At 42.3% G+C, this 19809-nt stretch overlaps 1 protein-coding gene across 1 annotated transcript in view; it reads right to left on the bottom strand.

The window, feature by feature from the left end:
- herc4 (HECT and RLD domain containing E3 ubiquitin protein ligase 4) overlaps positions 1-19809 on the bottom strand; it is a 93237-nt gene that overhangs the window by 53849 nt on the left and 19579 nt on the right. Inside the window, exons 3-4 of the mRNA XM_080205404.1 lie at positions 15650-15809; positions 1058-1134 (exon numbers count right to left, since the gene is read on the bottom strand). Coding sequence (XP_080061530.1) covers positions 1058-1134; positions 15650-15809 — 237 coding nt within the window. The remainder of the gene's footprint in view (positions 1-1057; positions 1135-15649; positions 15810-19809) is intronic.

Raw genomic sequence — 19809 nt, 5'->3', positions numbered from 1 at the left:
TTCAGGTCTGTGAGCTTTTGTCAGGAATCTGATATTCACTTTTTCAAGGTGAACTAAGGATAGACAATAAATGCTGGCCTTGCCAGTAAGTCCCCACCCCACCCTCCCATGAAAATACAAATAAATTCAAAACTGCAAGTGATATTTTCTTCAGTATTCAAAATCTAAAGAATACAGGTACATTGCAGGAATGTGGAATTGAGGTAATGGTCAACTGTGATTGCATTGAATGGCACAGCAGGCTCAGAGACTGAATGGTTTACTCAGTTCTTACATTCTTAATTTGAAAAACTGCTGTATGATTAAACTGATCAAATAACAACCAATTTTACTAAATTGATGATAAATGAGAAACAAAATTTTTAGTTGACAACTTAACGGTTCAAATTCCAATACTCTGTTAATTTTATTTATAAAAATAGTTTTTATACCGTTGTGTGCACAATTTCAGGGAACTGCTTTGAAGAACATTCAACAAAACCTAACAAAAGTCAAAAACTCCAGAGCACGCAGGGATCCTCAAACTTCCCAATTTTCCTGTCTGAAACTCTGCCTCCTCATCCCCAACCTCTATGCAACCCTGTTCATATCACAGAATCCCTACAATGCAGAAGGACGCCATTCAGCCCATCAAGTCTGCACGGACCACAACCCCACCCAGCCCTATTCCTGTAACCTCACATAACCAGGTCATGATTGCTTTCTTTCTCTCACTCTCTCTCTCTCACCAACAGGCCTAAAGCCAGCTGGCCTGTTGAGCATTTCCGGAATGTTCTGCTTTTATTTTTCAGTATTTTCCTCATGTTTTAGAGCTATGTCCAAAGTTCCAAAATCCAAGAAAATCTAGATGACAATGTTAAGAAGGGACAAATTAACCCATGAATTCAATCTTGCACGGACCCTAGTAAATTCATATCAGCTTTGGTGCAAGCCTGGCAACACATTGGCACCCGGCCCGAAGATGCGGAGAGACATAGGGATAGGTAGCAATCAGCAAATAAAATTTTGACAAGCATTAGGATGTTGAACGTAAAATATTGCCAAAACTTTTCCTTACCTTTTGACAAAGCAAGAGAGTGATAATAACCACAGGCCACCTGCGTTATCTGTACTTCTACTAAAGATTTTATATTCCTGAAAAAGTATAAATAAGACTGACATGTCAGTTTATTCCAAACACCCAAATTTTAAGGGTATTTATTAACACACATGAGCAGTTATCTAACTAAGAACATGGTTCACCAATGCACAAATTCAATTGAAAGGCTATGATATAGTAGCCATTACAAACAGCTGGCTACAAGCTGGGTGTAGCCGGGAGTTAAATATTCCAAACCAAAAGAGAAATCAATGCTTTGAGAAAGGGTCATCTGGACTCACAACGTCAGCTCTTTGCTCTCCTTAAAGATGCTCCAGACCTGCTGAGATTTTCCAGCATTTTCTCTTTTGGTTTTAGATTCCAGCACCCGCAGTAATTTGCTTTTACCCAGTGTTAAGTATTCCAAGTTACAGAACCTTTAGAATGAACAGCACAATTAAGTAGTAGCAGCAAAATGATGAAGGACAATTGAAGCAGTGCAAAGAACTAAATAAAGGTAAAAGATTGGGGAATTGTCTATAGATTTAGGCACAGTGAGTGTAGGGAATGTAAAAATGCAGACTTCAGCAAAAGATGGAGCAGTTACAATGGAAACTCTTCATTTTCTCAGATAGAAAGAACCAGAAGACATCAAATAGTAAAGGCAAATGAACATATATTTATCCTGGGCCGTTTTCTGGAACAATATGTTTCAGAACTGACAAAGGATGATACCTTATTAGATTTATCATATGAGTGACGAACCAGAAGTTAATGATCTGACTGCAAAAGAACATCTTACATGACTATAACCATACCAAAATATATCAGTTTTTAAAATATAAACTTTGAAGAAATAGGAAATAAACTGACCATAGTAAACCAGTCTGAACTATTCATGATGAAACCTCCAATGAAGTATTCAAGGAAATTATTTGTAGGTATAAATTTTAGGGAATTTTGGAAAACTATCCCAGCAGTCACTTGTTTCAGAATATGATGTAGATTGTCAGCTTCAAGGGATTTGTCAGCTTTCAGTTCCACTTGCTCCACTACCTGCTCTTTAGTAATATTAATTATTTTAGGTTCCTCACTCTCATTAGAGCCTTGATTCCCTACTATTTCTGGAACATATTTTGTGTCTTCAAAGCCAGATGCTAAATATTAATTAAAAATCACTGCCATTTCCTTATTCTCATTAATTATCTGGTCTCAGCCTTCAAGGGACTCACTTACTTTTGCTACTCTCTTCCTTTTCACATGTTTGGACAAGCTCTTACAACACATCTTTATATTTCTAGCTCGTTTACTTTCATATTGTGTGTTGACTTCTATCATTATTTTGGTCATCCTTTACTGATATCCTAAACTCTCCCAACTCCTCAGGCTTGCTACTCTTTTTCACATTATAAGCTATTCTTTTTTAATCTTTACTATTCTGAATCTCATCGAACAGAGGAACACAGAAAATAGTACGCTATTCGACACTTCGAATCTGCTTCACCATTCAATATGATCATGGCTGATCCTCTATCTCAACACTATAATCCCATGTTCTCCCCATGCCCCTTGACACCTTAAGAGTCTAAATACCTATTTCCTTCTGAAACATATCGAGTGATCTGGCATTCACAGCCTTCTGTGGTAGAAAATTCCATAGATTCAGCACCCTCGGTAAAGAAATTTCTCTTCATCTCAGTAATAATTGGCTGGCCTCAATACCTTGGGACAATGATCACTTGTTCCAGACACGCCAGCCAGGGGAAACAACATCCCTGAATCCAGCTCTGTCAGAATTATATACGCGTCCATTGGATCTCCCCTCATTCTTTCAAGTTCCAGTGAAAACAGGCCCAGTTGACCCGATCTCTCCTCATATAACAGTCCTGTCAACCCAGGAATCGGTCTGGTGTACTCACTCTATAGTAAGTCTATCCTTTCTTAGACAAGGAGACTGAAATGTGTGCAATACCCCTGGTGTGGTCTCACCAAAGTCCTGTACAGCTGCAGTAAGATATCCTTGCTACCGCATTGAGGTCCTCTTGCAACAATGGCTATTTGCTTTCCTAACTGCTTGCTGTACCTGCATGCTTACTTTCAGCATATTAGGATACCCAAGTCTCTTCGTACATCATTTCCCAATCTATCATCATTTAAATACCCTGCCACTGGTTGATCATTTTTCCCAGAAGGTGGCTGACAATTATGAAATATTTCCTTTAATGTTTACCACCGATATTTACCCTCATGCCTTACCCAGCTCATCCCTTATACCTAGGTAATTGGTTTTACGTTCAATAGTTTAGTTTCAGACTTGGACAGTTTAAACTCAATGTGAAACATATAATGATCACTCTTTTCCATAAGATCCGTTATTATAAGATTAAGAATTAATAAACGCTTTCCATTGTACAAAACAAGATCTAAAGTAGACACTTCCCTGAAATAGAAACAGAAAATGCTGGAAACACTCAGCAGGTTAGACAGCATCTGTGGAACAGAAACACTTACACTTCAGGTCGATGACTTAGGGTTAGAACTGGGAGAAGTAGAAATGTAAAAGGTTTAAAGTGAAGTGGGATGAGGAGAGGGTGGAAAAAATACAAAGTACAAATGGGAAGCCCATGATAGACTGGCAGATAAGACAGTTGCTGGTGTCAGATCAACAGGACACTTAAACAAGGAGGGGTGGGTGGGGAGGAATCTTCCACTGAGGAAATCGACTCATCAGATGCATGGAATGGACATTGCATCATCAGAATATATGAAGAATGAGAAACTGGAAGAATGGAGGTGATGGTTCAGGAGGAGGTAGGAAGAAGGGTCAGAGAATCAGGTTGGATGAATGAGGAAGCAGAGAAATTGAGAAAGGTGATGCCACACCAGCAGTTCTCAATGAAAAGATCAAGTGAGGGTACGGACAGATTGTTCAAGGTCAGAGAGTGGAAAGTCAGAGGTACTCTGGTTATACAGCAAGAGATAAGATTGCTGCTGCCTCACAGCACCAGGGATCCAGGTGCAATTCCAGCCTTGGGTGACAGTCCATGTGGAGTTTGCACATTCTCTCAGTGTCTGCGTGGATTTCCTTCCATTCACACTGGTTTCTTCCCACAGCCAAACATTAGATAGACTGGCCAAGCTATATTAGTATCCAAAGATGTGCAGGTTAGGTGGATTGGCCATGTCAAAGTGCCTAGTCAGTATTCTGTTCAACAGTACAGCTATTAAGGGCCCTATAAACTACTCCCAGCAGCATTTTCTGATCTTTGTAAATTCTCATCACAATCCCTAATGATGCTTCCTTCTTTTCCAAGCCAAGATGCTTCTTCACTACCACCCTACTAACTTTTCCACTACTATCCTTTATATTCAGCATCCTCCTTTTCTGCCTTTTCTAAACATCAACTACCTGGAAAATTTAGTTTCCTAAACACAACCACATATTGGCAATGACTATCAGATAATTTTTTTGATCCCAGGTTGAAGTGAGGATGTGCTTTTTTTAAAATTTGGTTTATTGTCACGCATGTATTAACATACAGTGAAAAGTATTGTTTCCTCCGTGCTATAGAAACAAAACATGCCGTTCAGAGAAGGGAATGAGACAGTGCAGAATGTAATGTTACAGCCATAACTAGTGTGTAGAGAAAGATCAACTTAATGCAAGGGAAGTCCATCCAAAAGTCTGACAGCAGCAGAGAAGAAGCTGTTCTTGAGTTGGTTGGTATGTGACCTCAGACTTTTGTACCTTTTCCCCAACAGAAGAAGGTGGAAGAGAGAATGTCTGGGGTACGTGGTGTCCTTAATAATGCTGGCTGCTTTGCCAAGACAGTGTGAAGTGTAGACAGAGTCAATGGAGGGGAGGCTGGTTTGTGTGATGGATTGGGCTACATTCACGGCCTTTTGTAGTTTTTTGTGGTCTTGGGCAGAGCCGGAGCCTTACTAAGCTGTGATACAACCAGAAGAATGCTTTCTATGATGCATCTGTAAAAGGTGGTGAGAGTCATAGCTAACATGCCAATTTTCCTTAGTCTTCTGAGAAAGTAGAGGCGTTGGTGGACTTTCTGAACTACTGTGTTGGCATGGGGGTACCAGGACAGGTTGTTGGTGATCTGGACAGCTAAAAACTTGAAGCTCTCAACCCTTCCTATTTGTGCCTCATTGATGTAGACAGAGACATGTTCTCCTTTACACTACCTGAAGTCGTTGACAATCTCCTTTGTTTTGTTGATATTGAGGGAGAGATTATTGTTGGCGCACTAGTTCACCAGATTCTCTTGGTAAAAGATGTGGTGGAAGTATTGCCAAAGTGTAGATAGTTGGGACTTTGAGATACAACCAGGAATGTGACTTAAATGTGCAAGAGATAATCAAAGCTTACACTAAAGTTTATGCTAATAATAGCTGATCAAGGCATTTGAGAAGGATAGTGAGATGTTAAGGGGTTAACATCCCATGAATCTCCTATGATCTTGGCCATTTGTAAAAAGGTTTTGCAAGCTGAGATCCTGCAAAATTGCAAACACAGCGGGTTGCTTTAAGATAAAGTGAAAGGTCTCCATTAGCTTAAAGCTGTGATTAGCTGCATTTTGTTTGAAACAACCTGTGCTGATATCAGTACATACTCCCTTATTCTGAACTGTCACCCTGGCCTTGTAAGTAACAAAACTCTTGCTTTATTAAATCAGTCTAAACTGGACTTGGCTAAGTGCTGCCCTTGTTTGAAGGAGATAACATTCACTTTATGGGCAAAGTAACGTCCCAAGATATATATGAGAAGAGTTGCTATCTCACTCTGGAGTAACGGTGGACGTGCAGTTTTGATGGCAACTGAGGGGGGTGGGTTTTCAACATATTTTTACTCAGATGCTGTACCTGTACTTACTTTTGCTGTTGCTAAGCACAGGCTGAAGATATATCGTGTGTACGTGACTAATTGCTGTAAAAAGAGTACAAGGGGGAGAATCCCCCTCCCATTCGAGGTAGTATCACTCGGCTAAGCTCAGAACACGCTGCTGGCTTAGTAAAGCGATCCTCAAAAAAAGCTTGTACTTGCTTAAAAATAACGGACTGGGTTTTCTTATACAGATCAGTGTTTTGCTCTTGCATCAAGTACGTAAGGGTCTCTGAAAAACGAACCTGACAATTTGGTGCTGAAACCATGGACATAAGACATACAGCTGTCCTCTAAGGCGGACTGAATAAGTAATTGTCTGGGTGTTGGTAACGTGAGACGGATGGGCCCACAAGGTAAGATTATACCTTGATCTCTCTCACTGAACCTGTTACTCAGTCGACCCCTCATCCCCTGAGGCTCTGTGTTGACAGAACCCTGAGATGACTTACGTCCTTGAACGCTGACTAGTCCTACACCGGGTGGTTAGAGTCCCCCGACTGGCCTGGAGGTTAGAGTCCCCAGGTTTATTTAGTAGGGTTTTGGTATATTAAATCAGGGAGGTTTCAGCCCCCCAGTGGCTGGGGTTTGAGTCCCTAGGTCACTAGAATTTGAGATTCGAGTCCTCTGAGATGTAGTAATGGGTGGAAATTACTAGGGAAATATTGTAAATTAATTGGCAAGTTGGAAAATTGATCTAAGAAAATCTAAGGTTGACCTAAAAATTTGAGTAGTTTTTGTGTTTCAGTGTGTTTATATGTCTGGTTGCTTGTCGAATGTAGGTGATTGTTGTTGCATTAGACTGAGAGCTCGAGTTGTTAAAGCCTGTTCGTCCTTGTGGAATATTTATTACAGGCAATAAATGCAATCTTTTACACTTTGGTTTAACTTCAAAGGGGCTGAGGAAATGTTAAAACTGTTAAGATTTAAGTATAAGATTTCTTGAATTTACTTTTGTTTTTGGAAGAAAGAAGAATGAAGGCGACTGTCTTAACCAATTTTCTGTATTTCCTTTAAATGTCTTTTTTTCATCCCAGTTTAAAATGTTAAGTTTGAATGAAAGAGGAAGTGCTGTGGAATGAAAGAAGCTTCCATGTGCATCCGTGTGTGTTTAATAAAGTGGTTGCGTGGATGTTTTTGTGTTGTTTGTTTTAATGTTCTTCCCCTAATTGTGATTTTACAATAGTAGGTTCGATACAGAGTTTAAATAAAAAAATTGGAAATTGGATTGGATTAAATTGAAATTTGAAATAAGAACATAAGAAATAGGAGCAGGAGTAGGCCATCTAGCCCTTCGAGCCTGCCCCGCCATTCAATAAGATCATGGCTGATCTGTTGTGGCTCAGTTCCACTTTCCCGCCCTCTCCCCATAACCCTTAATCCCCTCTCTTATCAAGAACCCATCAACCCGCTTCTTAAAAATATTTAGCGAGGCAGCCTCCACCACTTCAACGGGCAGAGAATTCCAGAGATTCACCACCCTTTGAGTGAAGAAGTTCCTCCTCAACTCCGTTCTAAACCGCCTCCCCTTTATCTTGAGGCTGTGCCCCCTAGTCCTACTGTCTTTTTTGAGCGGGAAGAGTCTCTCCACCTCTATCCTATCCATCCCATTCATCATCTTATATGTCTCAATGAGATCTCCCCTCATTCTTCTAAACTCTAACGAGTACAAGCCTAGTTTATTCAGCCTCTCCTCATAGCTCAATCCCCTCAACTCCGGTATCAGCCTAGTAAACCTCCTCTGCACTCCCTCCAGGGCCAAAATATCCTTGCGCAGGTGCGGCGCCCAAAACTGCACACAGTACTCCAGCTGCGGCCTCACCAATGCCCTATACAGCTGCAGCAAGACCTCCCTACTTTTATATTCAATCCCCCTCGCTATGAAGGCCAGCATCCCATTCGCCTTCCTGACCACCTGCTGCACCTGCAAGCTGGGCCAATTTGACCAAAATAACCAATTTGAATTTTGAATAATCCTGGGTTCAAATTTTGTTAAGAAAGGATTTAAACCTTAGAGGGAACCATGTGCTCTTTCCTTTGTCTTGAAGAAATTTTATCATCACATTGGAATGTGTTTTATTTCTTGTGTTTTTTTTAACTAGCAGAGATTTCACCATCTTTGATTCCTAATTCGGCAATTAAAAAAATTATATACATTGGGGGTTGTAAATCTTAGTTTTGTTTTTAATTTGACCGATTTTGAGGCCAAATAATTCACTTGGCTCCAAGCCGAATGTATTTTTTGTGTTTTGTTTTAAATAAATGGAAGATTTTAATGTCATCTTGGAAACTAAAGAGCTGAGGAGTTAACTGAGAAGTCAAAGTTGGCCAGTTGGGTGGATAACGCACGTAGAAGAGGGATTAGCGTTGTCATAACGAGGGGAACCCCAAAAATTGGGAGGTTTTGAAGTTGAAGCGTGAGGATCATGAAGTGGATGAAAGGGAAAGGCTTAAACAAGAAAGGCTGGAAAGGGAAAGACGAAACAGAGGAGAGGGATTAGAGCAGCAAGCCAGATGGATGAAAGAGAAAAAAATCGGAGGTACCTCCTGACATATGGCATTGGTGAGGCCGCAGCTGGAGTACTGTGTGCAGTTTTGGGCGCCGCACCTGCGCAAAGATATTTTGGCCTTGGAGGGAGTGCAGAGGAGGTTTACTAGGCTGATACCGGAGTTGAGGGGGTTGAGCTATGAGGAGAGGCTGAATAAACTAGGCTTGTACTCGTTAGAGTTTAGAAGAATGAGGGGAGATCTCATTGAGACGTATAAGATGATGAATGGGATGGATAGGATAGAGGTGGAGAGACTCTTCCCGCTCAAAAAAGACAGTAGGACTAGGGGGCACAGCCTCAAGATAAAAGGGGGGCGGTTTGGAACGGAGTTGAGGAGGAACTTCTTCACTCAAAGGGTGGTGAATCTCTGGAATTCTCTGCCCGTTGAAGTGGTGGAGGCTGCCTCGCTAAATATTTTTAAGACGCGGGTTGATGGGTTTTTGATAAGAGAGGGGATTAAGGGTTATGGGGAGAGGGCGGGAAAGTGGAACTGAGCAGCGACAGATCAGCCATGATCTTATTGAATGGCGGGGCAGGCTCGAAGGGCTAGATGGCCTACTCCTGCTCCTATTTCTTATGTTCTTATATCTGGTTTGCCGATGATGTTCCAAAATAATGATCCGGATGAACAGGAGGAGGAGGAGGAGGAGGAGGAGGAGGATTGGCAGAATCAACTTAGTGCCCCGCTAAACCCTCACTCCAATTGTTGTATCCACCTCTGCCACCACCAACTCAACTCCTACCCCAACTTCAACCTTAGCCTCAGCCTCAACCCCCACCCCAAGACACTAAGACTCAACAGCCAGATTCGCCCCCACTTCCGCCACCCTATTCCCCTGACCACTGCCACTGCTCAGACACAGACCTCTACCATGCCAACTCCAATCCCAGCCTTCCTCCAATTATATCGTGACAGACCGAGTCCTGTGTACCAGGCGATACTAAAGACAGGTCTGGTATCTTTTAATAATGATGGTTTGGAAAGTTGAGCAACGGCTGCAGATAACCACCAGAAATCTAAGGTAGCCGTCATTGCCCCGATGAATACAACGGATACCAGTGCCATTGCCACTGTAAGGACAGGAGGATCTCCAATCAGGTTAAATTGGTTGGTCTGAAGCGTCATAGACCAAAGAGGGGAATAAAGGGTTAAAAGAAACAAACAGGCACTGACACAGGCACAGACAGAGAGAGAGAGAGAATGTATTTGTCCGACGTAGAGCACCATGTGGTGGAATAGGGTATAGCCGATCAAAGCAAATTGCTTCTCTGTGTGTGAGTTTAGTAAATTACTTACCCCCAGTTGAGATTTTGCGATAGTGCAATTGAGGCAGGGTCAGGATTCCTTAGTCTTGGTGGCAATGGTCATTTTCAAGAGTAGGGATCGGACAGAGATTCAAGCTCTGCCATGTGGGAAAGATGGCATTACATTACATCTGAAAAGTTGTAAGGAGAGTTAACCATTTCAGCACACAGTAGATTTGATTTTGTATTTGCTTGTGTTGGTTACAAAGGCAGAGCTGTTGAAATAATTAATCATGCAAATTTTGAGCTTAAACTGGAGAGATTGTAAGAAAGTGTAAAAGTCTTAATTTAGTAGGGATATTTAAAAGTGATAAAAAATAAATCTTATTTTGGATTATCTGGATCAGGCTTTTTGTTAAATTTGAAAATGTATTCTTGATAGAACTGACAATGAAAAGATAAATGGAAAGAATTATTCCGCAGTGCTTGAAGTGATGATGTCCATCTGAGTGAACTTACACCTCGCCTGCTGAAACAAGCACAGAATTAACCCATTATGTCCCAGACAGGATGGATCTTTGTGTTATGAGACTTGCAGTAATTTTAAGACAAAGTCTTTTCACCAGAAAAAGGGTAAAACAAGTATTGAAGACATTTTAGCTACTGTAGGAAGTTTTTGGAAGATTATGCTCAAGTGGTAACACCCTTACAGGATCTGATAAAGGGAGGAAGGGTTAGTCAGCAGAAGATAGAGGGGGGAGACGCAGATGGATTGGGTTTTTCAGATTTGAAGCGGCCCTTGTTGCAGCCCCGGCTTTGGGAAGACCTTTATGTGACAGCCTTTCCAGCTATATGTTAACGTTTTGGATGAATGTGCTACTGGAGTCCTGACACAGACTCAACGCGACTGCAAATGACCGGCTGCCTACTACTCTACCCGTCTGGACCCTGTAGCTCTGGGACTACCCCCTTGCTCTCAGATTCTCCCTGCAATTTACTCTTTAGTCACTGCTGCCTCCAATATTACTCTCCATCAAGCCCTTTGTGTCTATATCTCACATGCCATTGTAGCCCTCCTCACCTCCCACCAGACTCAACACCTTACCCAGGCACGTTTAAGCCGTTCCTTCTGCGCCACTATTAACCCAACCATATTTTTGAGTGCCCCTCCAGATGAGTTCTTAGAACCCCCACGTGACTGCTTACCAAGGAACCATTTTCTAACCTCTCCCCACCCAGACCTTACTGATATCCCACTCCCTTCTCCGGATCTTGTCTTATTTGTTGACGGCAGCTCGTCTATGTCCCTCTTGGGTACCCCTCTCTCCGGTGTCTGCTCAGAAAGCAGAACTTTTTGCCTTCAACCGTGCTTGCATTCTAGCCTCAGGAAAGTCAGCAAATATTTACACTGACTCTCGGTATGCCTCTGGCGTCTCCCACGACTTCAGCCAACTATGGTCTCAGCGTGGGTTTTTAACGTCCTCAGGCACGCCCATCCAGAATTCTTTGTATCTCCAAAACCTTCTCCAGGCAATCTTCCTCTCTAAACAACTGGCTATTATCAAACGCGCTGCCCATGTCTCTGATGACTGCAGTTACCCGGGGTAATGCTCGGGCTGATCAGGCTGCCAAACTTTTATTGTGCCCTCTAAGAACAAGCAGGCGATAAACTGCTCACCTTCTTCGAACATGACGGGCATGCCAGATACTGTCATTGTGCAGTGCTTGCAGGGGGATGCCCCTGCCTCTGAACAGGACATTTGAAAGGCACATGGATGTTCGCATTCTGCGTCATCAGGCCTTTGGGTTACTCCAATTGGCCAAGTGTGTATATCTGATGCTTTGTTTCCTTTACTCATTGATTGTCTTCATTCTGATACCCACCTTGGCAAGGAGGGAATGAGTGGTATTATGGTCCATACCTGGTGGCACCCTCGACTAGCAGAGGCAGCCCAGTCTCGTATAGTATTGTATTTGACATGCCAGCAAAACAATTGCTGGTCAAGGGGTGAGATGCTCACCAGGAAGAGCACGCTTGCCAGGTGGACTGTTTGAATGTATTCAGTTAGATCTTATTGAATTGCCGCACATACGGTGCTATAAGTATTGTCTTGTGATTGTTGATGTATTTAGTAGATGGACAGAGGCTTTCCTAATGACAAACAACAAGGCCTCGATGGTAGTAAACTTGTTACTAACTGATGTAATACCAAGGTTTGGGGTGCCTCGACAAATTAGTTCAGATAATGGCCCCCATGTTGTAGGAAAAGTCAATAAGGAATTGTGTGATGCGTTACACATCCAACAACAATTCCACTGTGCCTACCACCCTCAGGCAGCAGGAATAATGGAAAGAGCTAACGGAACGCTTAAAGCTAAATTGACTAAGTTGACATCCGAAACCGGCCTTCACTGGTTAAAGGTTTTGTCCCTAGCTCTGTACCACATGAGAATAACACCCCACTCTACTACTGGACTCTCAGTGGCAGAGATAATTTACAGCCGACTCAGTAGAACACCCTGGGATGCAAATACAAGCCCGCCCATCCAGATAGATTTACACGTTATGGGCGATGAAATGCAGAAGTACATCCGACAGCTAACATTGTCTTTAAAGTTTCTTCATTCACAGGTACAGTGCACTTTTGGATCAACTCCAAAGACACCGAATCAAGATTCTGACCCATGGACTACTTCCCTGGACCGCAGATAGGAGACTTCATGCTGATTCGAGATTGGGATCGCCCTGAACTTGGACCAAGGTGGAAAGGACTATTTCAAGTGCTTCTCCAAACTCCGACAGCACTTAAAGGATAGAATCGCTAGATCTATTTAAGTGATTGCAAGCGGCGGACCCCCACAGCTGAGTGATTCACCATGAAGGTGTTCTTCCTAATTCTTGGCCTCTTGGCCCTTTATCCGCCTTCCGAATCAGTACAGAAGAGGAGTTTGAAAGATGGACTAATGGATGATTTCACTCTAACACCTTTTTGTGCATGTCTTACGAGTATACTGTAAAATTTAATGTAAGTGGGTGTTGGGTCTGCTCACACATACCACCATATGCTGAAGAAGGGATTCCTATGTTCCCTATTCCTCTCGACCTTCAGGAAATAATAGAATGGATTTTGTATCAAAACGATTTTAAAAACGGAATGAGGGCTGTGTTCAATCCTATAGGCTTCATAAAAGTTAACGGACAAGACATCCCTCTATGGGTACCTTCGGGCAAAAATATTGCTCAACTTGCAAGAGGTGTAACATAATGAATTCTTTTAAGAACCATTAACAACCCAACTACGATAGATCAGATTCCCCATCCCACTTTGTTGTTAAAAAACCAACAAAGAGGATTTATCTGCCTGATAAGAAATGGAACCACACCCATTGGCCGTAGCTACTGTGTTCAGCAGTTTAATATTACCTATCCCAGTCGGAAAGAAAAAAAAGATTTCTTGTTCCACTACACAAACTGGGATGTTCATACAGAACGCCTTCCTCTTATCAAAGGAATGTGAAGGTTGGGGCTGGGGAGGGAGAAAAATTACATGCCCCAACGACAACAGTTCGCCAGCCTATTAGATGATATAGTAGTGTATAATGGCACCTATTTTGTCTGTGGAGATAACTCCTATCCTTGGCTTCTATGGGACTGGTCTGAATCTTGCTATCTAGCGTATGTGGTCCCCTATATCCGACATTATGACTCCCTGCATCTCCACCCCCAGATACATCTGTTAAGATCTAAACGGACCATCACCGAGCTCAATGGTTTTGGATGATAGCCTTTCCTGGCTATGGGACAGCAAAGGCAGCATGAGAGTGGATCAATATGGCATCAGCTCTTAAGAAAATAGCTAACGATACTGCGGATTGATTAGAGGATGTGAGCACCGCTGTCTCCGAAGTTTCAGCTGAAGTCGTAGCTATACGGATGGTGGCATTCCAAAATTGAATGGCTTTAGATTACTTGTTGGCAGCAACAGGAGGCACCTGCTCCCTAATAGGCTCTGAGTGCTGTATATAAATTCCAGACTCCTCCCACAGTATCACTGATTTAGCTGAGCATATTAAAAAGACGGCTGACAAAATTAGGGCTGAAGGGCAACACTAAGAACAATAATCCTCCTAGTTGGTGGCCTTTTGGTAACTTCTTTGGAGACTGGGGAGGGATGCTGATGCACATGGGAGTCATTATCGTGGTAGTTTGTTTACTGCTAGGCTTATTGAAAGGTGTCTGCAATGCCTAGTTCCCCTCTAAAGAGGTTAGTGTTATCATGGAATGATAAAAGGAGGGAATGAGATGTTAAGGGGTTAACATCCCATGAATCTCCTATGATCCTGGCCTTTTGTAAAAACGTTTTGCAAGCTGAGATCCTGCAAAATTGCAAACACAGCGGGTTGCTTTAAGATAAAGTGAAAGGTCTCCATTAGCTTAAAGCTGTGATTAACTGCATCTTATTTGAAACAACCTGTGCTGATATCAGTATATACTCCTTATTCTGAACTGTCACCCTGGCCTTGTAAATAATGAAACTCTTGCTTTATTAAATCAGTCCAGACTGGACTTGGCTAAATGCTGTCCTTGTTTGAAGGAGATAACATTCACGTTATGGGCAAAGTAACGTCCCAAGATATATATGAGAATGGTTGCTATCTCACACTGGAGCAATGGTGGACGTACAGTTTCGATGGCAACTGGCAGGGGGTGGGTTTTCGACAGATTTTTACTCACATACTGTATCTGTACTTACTTTTGCTATTGCTAAGAACAGGCTGAAGTTATACCGAGTGTACGTGACTAATTGCTGTAAAAAGAGTATAAAGGAGGAGTTCGAGGTAGTATAGCTCGGTTAAGCTCAGAACACTGTGCTGGCTTAGTAAAGCAATCCTCCAAAAAAGCTTGTACTTGCTTGAAGCTAAAGGACTGGGTTTTCTTATACAGATCAGTGTTTTGCTCTTGCATCAAGTATGTAAGGGTCTCTGAAAAACGAACCTGACAATTGGTCACATCTGACTAACATTGCTGAAGTAAATAAGCCCACTAACATGGTTGACAAGTAAATGCATCTGAAAGTTGTGTATGTGGGCTTCCAGAACGCATTTAACAAATTCCCACCAGAAGAGATTATCAAAAATTAGAGTGCATAGATAGAGAAGCAACCTGTACCATGGATCAGAAATTGGTTGGGAGGTAGGAGACATGAAAATGTAAACGATTGATTGAACGTGGCAAGTAGTGTTGGAACCATAGAATCCCTACATTGCAGGAGGTTATTTGGCCCACTGAGTCTGCACTGACAACAATCCCACCCAGGCACTATCCCCATAACTGTACGCATTTACCCTGTTGTTCCCCAGATAGTAAGAGTCAATTTAGCATGGCCAATCAACTTAACTCGCACATCTTTGGACTATAGGAGGAAACCGGAGCATCTGGACGAAACACAGGCAGACACGGGGAGGACGTGCAAACTCCATACAGATAGTCACCCAAGTCCAGAATTAAACGTGGGTCCCTGGCACTGTAAGGCAACAGTGCTAACCACTGTGCCACCGTGCTGCCCAAAGGATCCGTGTTCCCCAAGGATCTGCACTGGAGCCGTAGTTTTGGCTGATATTTATCAATGAAATAAATGAAGGAATAGAAATTGTATATCCAAATTTATTAGTGACACCAGGTGACAAAACAAATTGTGCAAACGTGAGCAGGAAGTTACATTACATTGCATCAAACAGTTATTTTAAAAATGGTCTTTTAAAACTACTTAAGAAAGCCATGCAGTGAAAACATTAATTCAAATTTTCTTCTTTTTACTATGCATTGTATGATTCAAATAAAACCATCCATTACATTAAATAGAACCACGTCAAAATGCTTACCTGGGAACTCGGACACTTTCTTCTGTGGCACCCAAACCCAACTGACCATCTTTGGCAAGTCCCCAAGCAAACACCTGACCATTATCATTTAGTGCAAGTGTATGCATCTCTCCACATGAAACCGCACTGATGTTCTGAGCATCCAAAGCTCCAACTTGCTCTATACACAAAATAAAATAAAAGTAGATTTCGGTTGATCCCTTTAGGTATGGCATAGCGTATACAACACCAACACAGACTATTCCATGCAGTATCCTTGCTGGCATTCATCTGCATTTGAGCCTCCTCAGTCTTTTCCTTTCTAACTTATCAGTTTAGTCCACTATACCCTTCTCTTATATGCTTATCCAGCTTATTCTTAGTTGATCTGTATTGTTGAAACAGGTACTGTGGATGGGAGTTCCATATTCTCAGCACATTTTGAGTAAAGAATTTTTTCTGTTGAATTTCCCATTTGGCCATGCTAAATTCTCCCTCAGTGTATCCGAACAGGCGCCGAAGTGTGGCGACTAGAGGATTTTCACAGTAATTTCATTGCAGTGTGAATGCAAGCCTACTTGTGACTAATAAATAAACGCTAACTTTACTTGATTTGGTGACAATATTATATCGATGGATCCTATCTGTGCTCTTTTCCACAAATGGAAATATTAACTGTTTCTTCCAAAAAACCTGTAAACTTTCAAAGACCTGTGTTAGGTCACCCCCTCAGCCTTCTCTTTTAAAAAAGAGAATAGGATCACGCTGTTTATCTTTTCCTTATAGGTATACTTCTCCATTTTTCTACATATGTTGGCAAGTGCGAGGTGGTCCACTTTGGTAGGAATAATGGTAGGAAGGACTATTACTTACGTGGCGAAAAACTGCAGCAGGCGACGGTGCAGAGGGACCTCGGGGTCCTTGTGCATGAGTCGCAAAAACCCAGCCTGCAGGTGCAGCAGGTGGTCAGGAAGGCTAATGGGATGCTGGCCTTCATAGCGAGGGGGATTGAATATAAAAGTAGGGAGGTCTTGCTGCAGCTGTATAGGGCATTGGTGAGGCCGCAGCTGGAGTACTGTGTGCAGTTTTGGTCGCCGCACTTACGCAAGGATATTTTGGCCTTGGAGGGAGTGCAGAGGAGGTTTACTAGGCTGATGCCGGAGTTGAGGGTTAAGCTATGAGCAGAGGCTGAATAAACTAGGCTTGTACTCGTTAGAGTTTAGAAGAATGAGGGGAGATCTCATTGAGACGTATAAGATGATGAATGGGATGGATAGGATAGAGGTGGAGAGACTCTTCCCGCTCAGAAAGGACAGTAGGACTAGGGGGCACAGCCTCAAGATAAAGGGGGGGGCGGTTTAGAACAGAGTTGAGGAGGAACTTCTTCACTCAAAGGGTGGTGAATCTCTGGAATTCTCTGCCCGTTGAAGTGGTGGAGACTGCCTCACTAAATATTTTTAAGACGCGGGTTGATGGGTTTTTGATAAGCGAGGGGATTAAGGGTTATGGGGAGAGGGTGGGAATGTGGAACTGAGCCACGACAGATCAGCCATGATCTTATTGAATGGTGAGGCAGGCTCGAAGGGCTAGATGGCCTACTCCTGCTCCTATTTCTTACGTTCTTATGTTTTCGTATCATCCTTTAAATCGTTTTTGCACCCACTTTGCTGCCTCGGTTTTTTTTTAATAAGATGGCGATCAAGGTTGCAGTATTCAAGGTGTGGTCTAATCAAGATTTCACAGTAAGTAGTCTCAAACACCAGGTTAAAGTCCAACAGGTTTATTTGGTAGCACAGTTGGGCTGTTGTTGTGAGACTACTTACTGTGCCTACCCCGGTCCAATGTCAGTAACTCCACATCATGGTAACCAAAGCTTCAGACAAGTTTAGGGTAATTTTCTTTACGACTCCATTCTGTCCCTCTAAAGCTAACCCCGTTCAACTGCACTTTGCATCAAAAAGCCACTGTAGCAAAATTAATGCATACCAAAGTGACTCAGTTCAGGTTGGATTTTGTCAATCAAAGCAAAACAGAACTACCAAGATTTATATACATATTTGCACTGTGAGATATCAAAATTGCCTTTCTGACATATGCAATTGTAATTTATAGCCAAATATCCTAGGATATTTCTATTGACCAAGTGACAAAGTTATCTAATGCCCAGAAATATCTCAATAAACATTGTTTTTAAATTAAGGATCAGCATCAACTCGATTCAGCTATTCATAACTATGATTTTAGCAATACTCACTTTAGTCAATTTTCAACAACATGTTTTCAACATATGGTTGCTTTATGAGGAACGGACTAACAGTTTAGGCTTGTATCCGCTGCAGTTTAGCAGACTAAGAGGTGACTTTATTGAAACATAAGATCCTGAGGGGTCCTGACAGAGTGGACATAGAGGGGATATTTCCTCATGTGGGTGAACCTACAACTAGGGGTCTAAGAATAAGGAGCTGCCCATTTAGGACAGAGATCAGGAGAATCTTTTTCTCTGAGTTTCCTGAGTCTTTGGAACTCTCTTTCTCAAAAGGCAACGGAAGCAATGTCTTTGAAGGTTAACTAGATTTTTGGTAAGCAAGGGGTTGAAAGGTTATCATGGGTAGGAATGTGGAGTTGAGATTACAGTTAGATCAGCAATGATCTTAGTGAATGGCAAAGTAGGCTCACAGTGGCTGAGTGGTTACTCCTACTAATTCATATTCTCATATAAAATGGATTCATAGAAATATAATTACTGGGATAAATAGTTTTTTAAAATCATACTTCTACAGATTATGGGTAAATATGAAAATCAGTTTAAAGTTTGAGCTATGGAACCTTCTATCAAAAACATTCTGGAGTAAGTGAGCGAATCTTTACCTCTGGGATAAATCTAGATGCTCAAAACTGAATAAACATGAAACGCCACAGACCATCAGCAATGGCAGCAGAATTGAAACCACCACAATCGCTCCAGCGTTGAGTGACTACAGTTGGATCTTGGCTGACCTGCACTTTACTTCAACTGTTCCAATGGAGGATAATGCTAGCTCAAGGACCAGAAGCTGCTCTTTCTATTTGGTACTTTACAGCTTTCCAGTCTTTAACAATAAATTAACAACTTTTGATCTTTGGCAGTACTCTGATTCTGTCAGACAGCAGAGGCTGCCAACAGCAGGTAGTGTGGGCTGCCGCCTACCCATGGAATCTACCTGCCTTCTTCTTCCAAATTCCTGGCCACAGAAGTTTTTGCCTGTCAGATTTCCAATGTTTTTCTCATCATCTGTGATTAAAGGCCATCGATATTAACTTTTCTCTCCCCAAAGATGTTGCCTGGTCTGTAAGCTCCCAGCATCTTCTGTTTTGCTCTATAGACAGCTCCTTCTCAATCTTATTAGTTAGTAATGTCCTTAAAATAATCAACTAGAGTAGTCAAACAGAACTAAGTCATAACAGAGCCAAGGTGGCAATCTCTGATCAATTCATATTTGTTCCAAGTGTTTAGTTATTCAATCTGCAATGTCTGATTCTAGTTACTTGCTCACATTGATGTTAAACTATTGCACCAGCTAATAATTGGTTTCTTGCTCCAATCTTAAATTTTTCCCCAGGGGTCGGTACTGGGGCCTCAGCTATTTACCATTTATATAGATGATCTGGAGGAGGGAACCGAGTGTATGGTGTTGAAATTTGCTGATGACACCAAGATTGGTGGAACGGCAAATTGTGCGGAGGGTGTGGAGAGTCTGCAGAAGGATCTAGATAGGCTGGGCGAATGGGCCAGGAACTGGCAAATGGAATTTAATGTTGGCAAGTGCGAGGTGGTCCACTTTGGTAGGAATAATGGTAGGAAGGATTATTACTTACATGGCGAAAAACTGCAGCAGGCGACGGTGCAGAGGGACCTCGGGGTCCTTGTGCGTGAGTCGCAAAAACCCACCCTGCAGGTGCAGCAGGTGGTCAAGAAGGCGAATGGGATGCTGGCCTTCATAGCGAGGGGGATTGAATATAAAAGTAGGGAGGTCTTGCTGCGGTTGTATAGGGCATTGGTGAGGCCGCAGCTGGAGTACTGTGTGTAGTTTTGGGCGCCGTACTTACGCAAGGATATTTTGGCCTTGGAGGGAGTGCAGAGGAGGTTTACTAGGCTGATGCTGGAGTTGAGGGGGTTGAGCTATGAGCAGAGGCTGAATAAA

Source organism: Carcharhinus amblyrhynchos, chromosome 17 (genome assembly GCF_965287045.1).
Source record: "Carcharhinus amblyrhynchos chromosome 17, sCarAmb.v2.hapA, whole genome shotgun sequence".
NCBI classification, from domain to species: Eukaryota; Metazoa; Chordata; class Chondrichthyes; order Carcharhiniformes; family Carcharhinidae; genus Carcharhinus; species Carcharhinus amblyrhynchos.
Note: the sequence above shows the minus strand (reverse complement) of the source record. Positions and strands in the feature narration are given on the sequence as shown.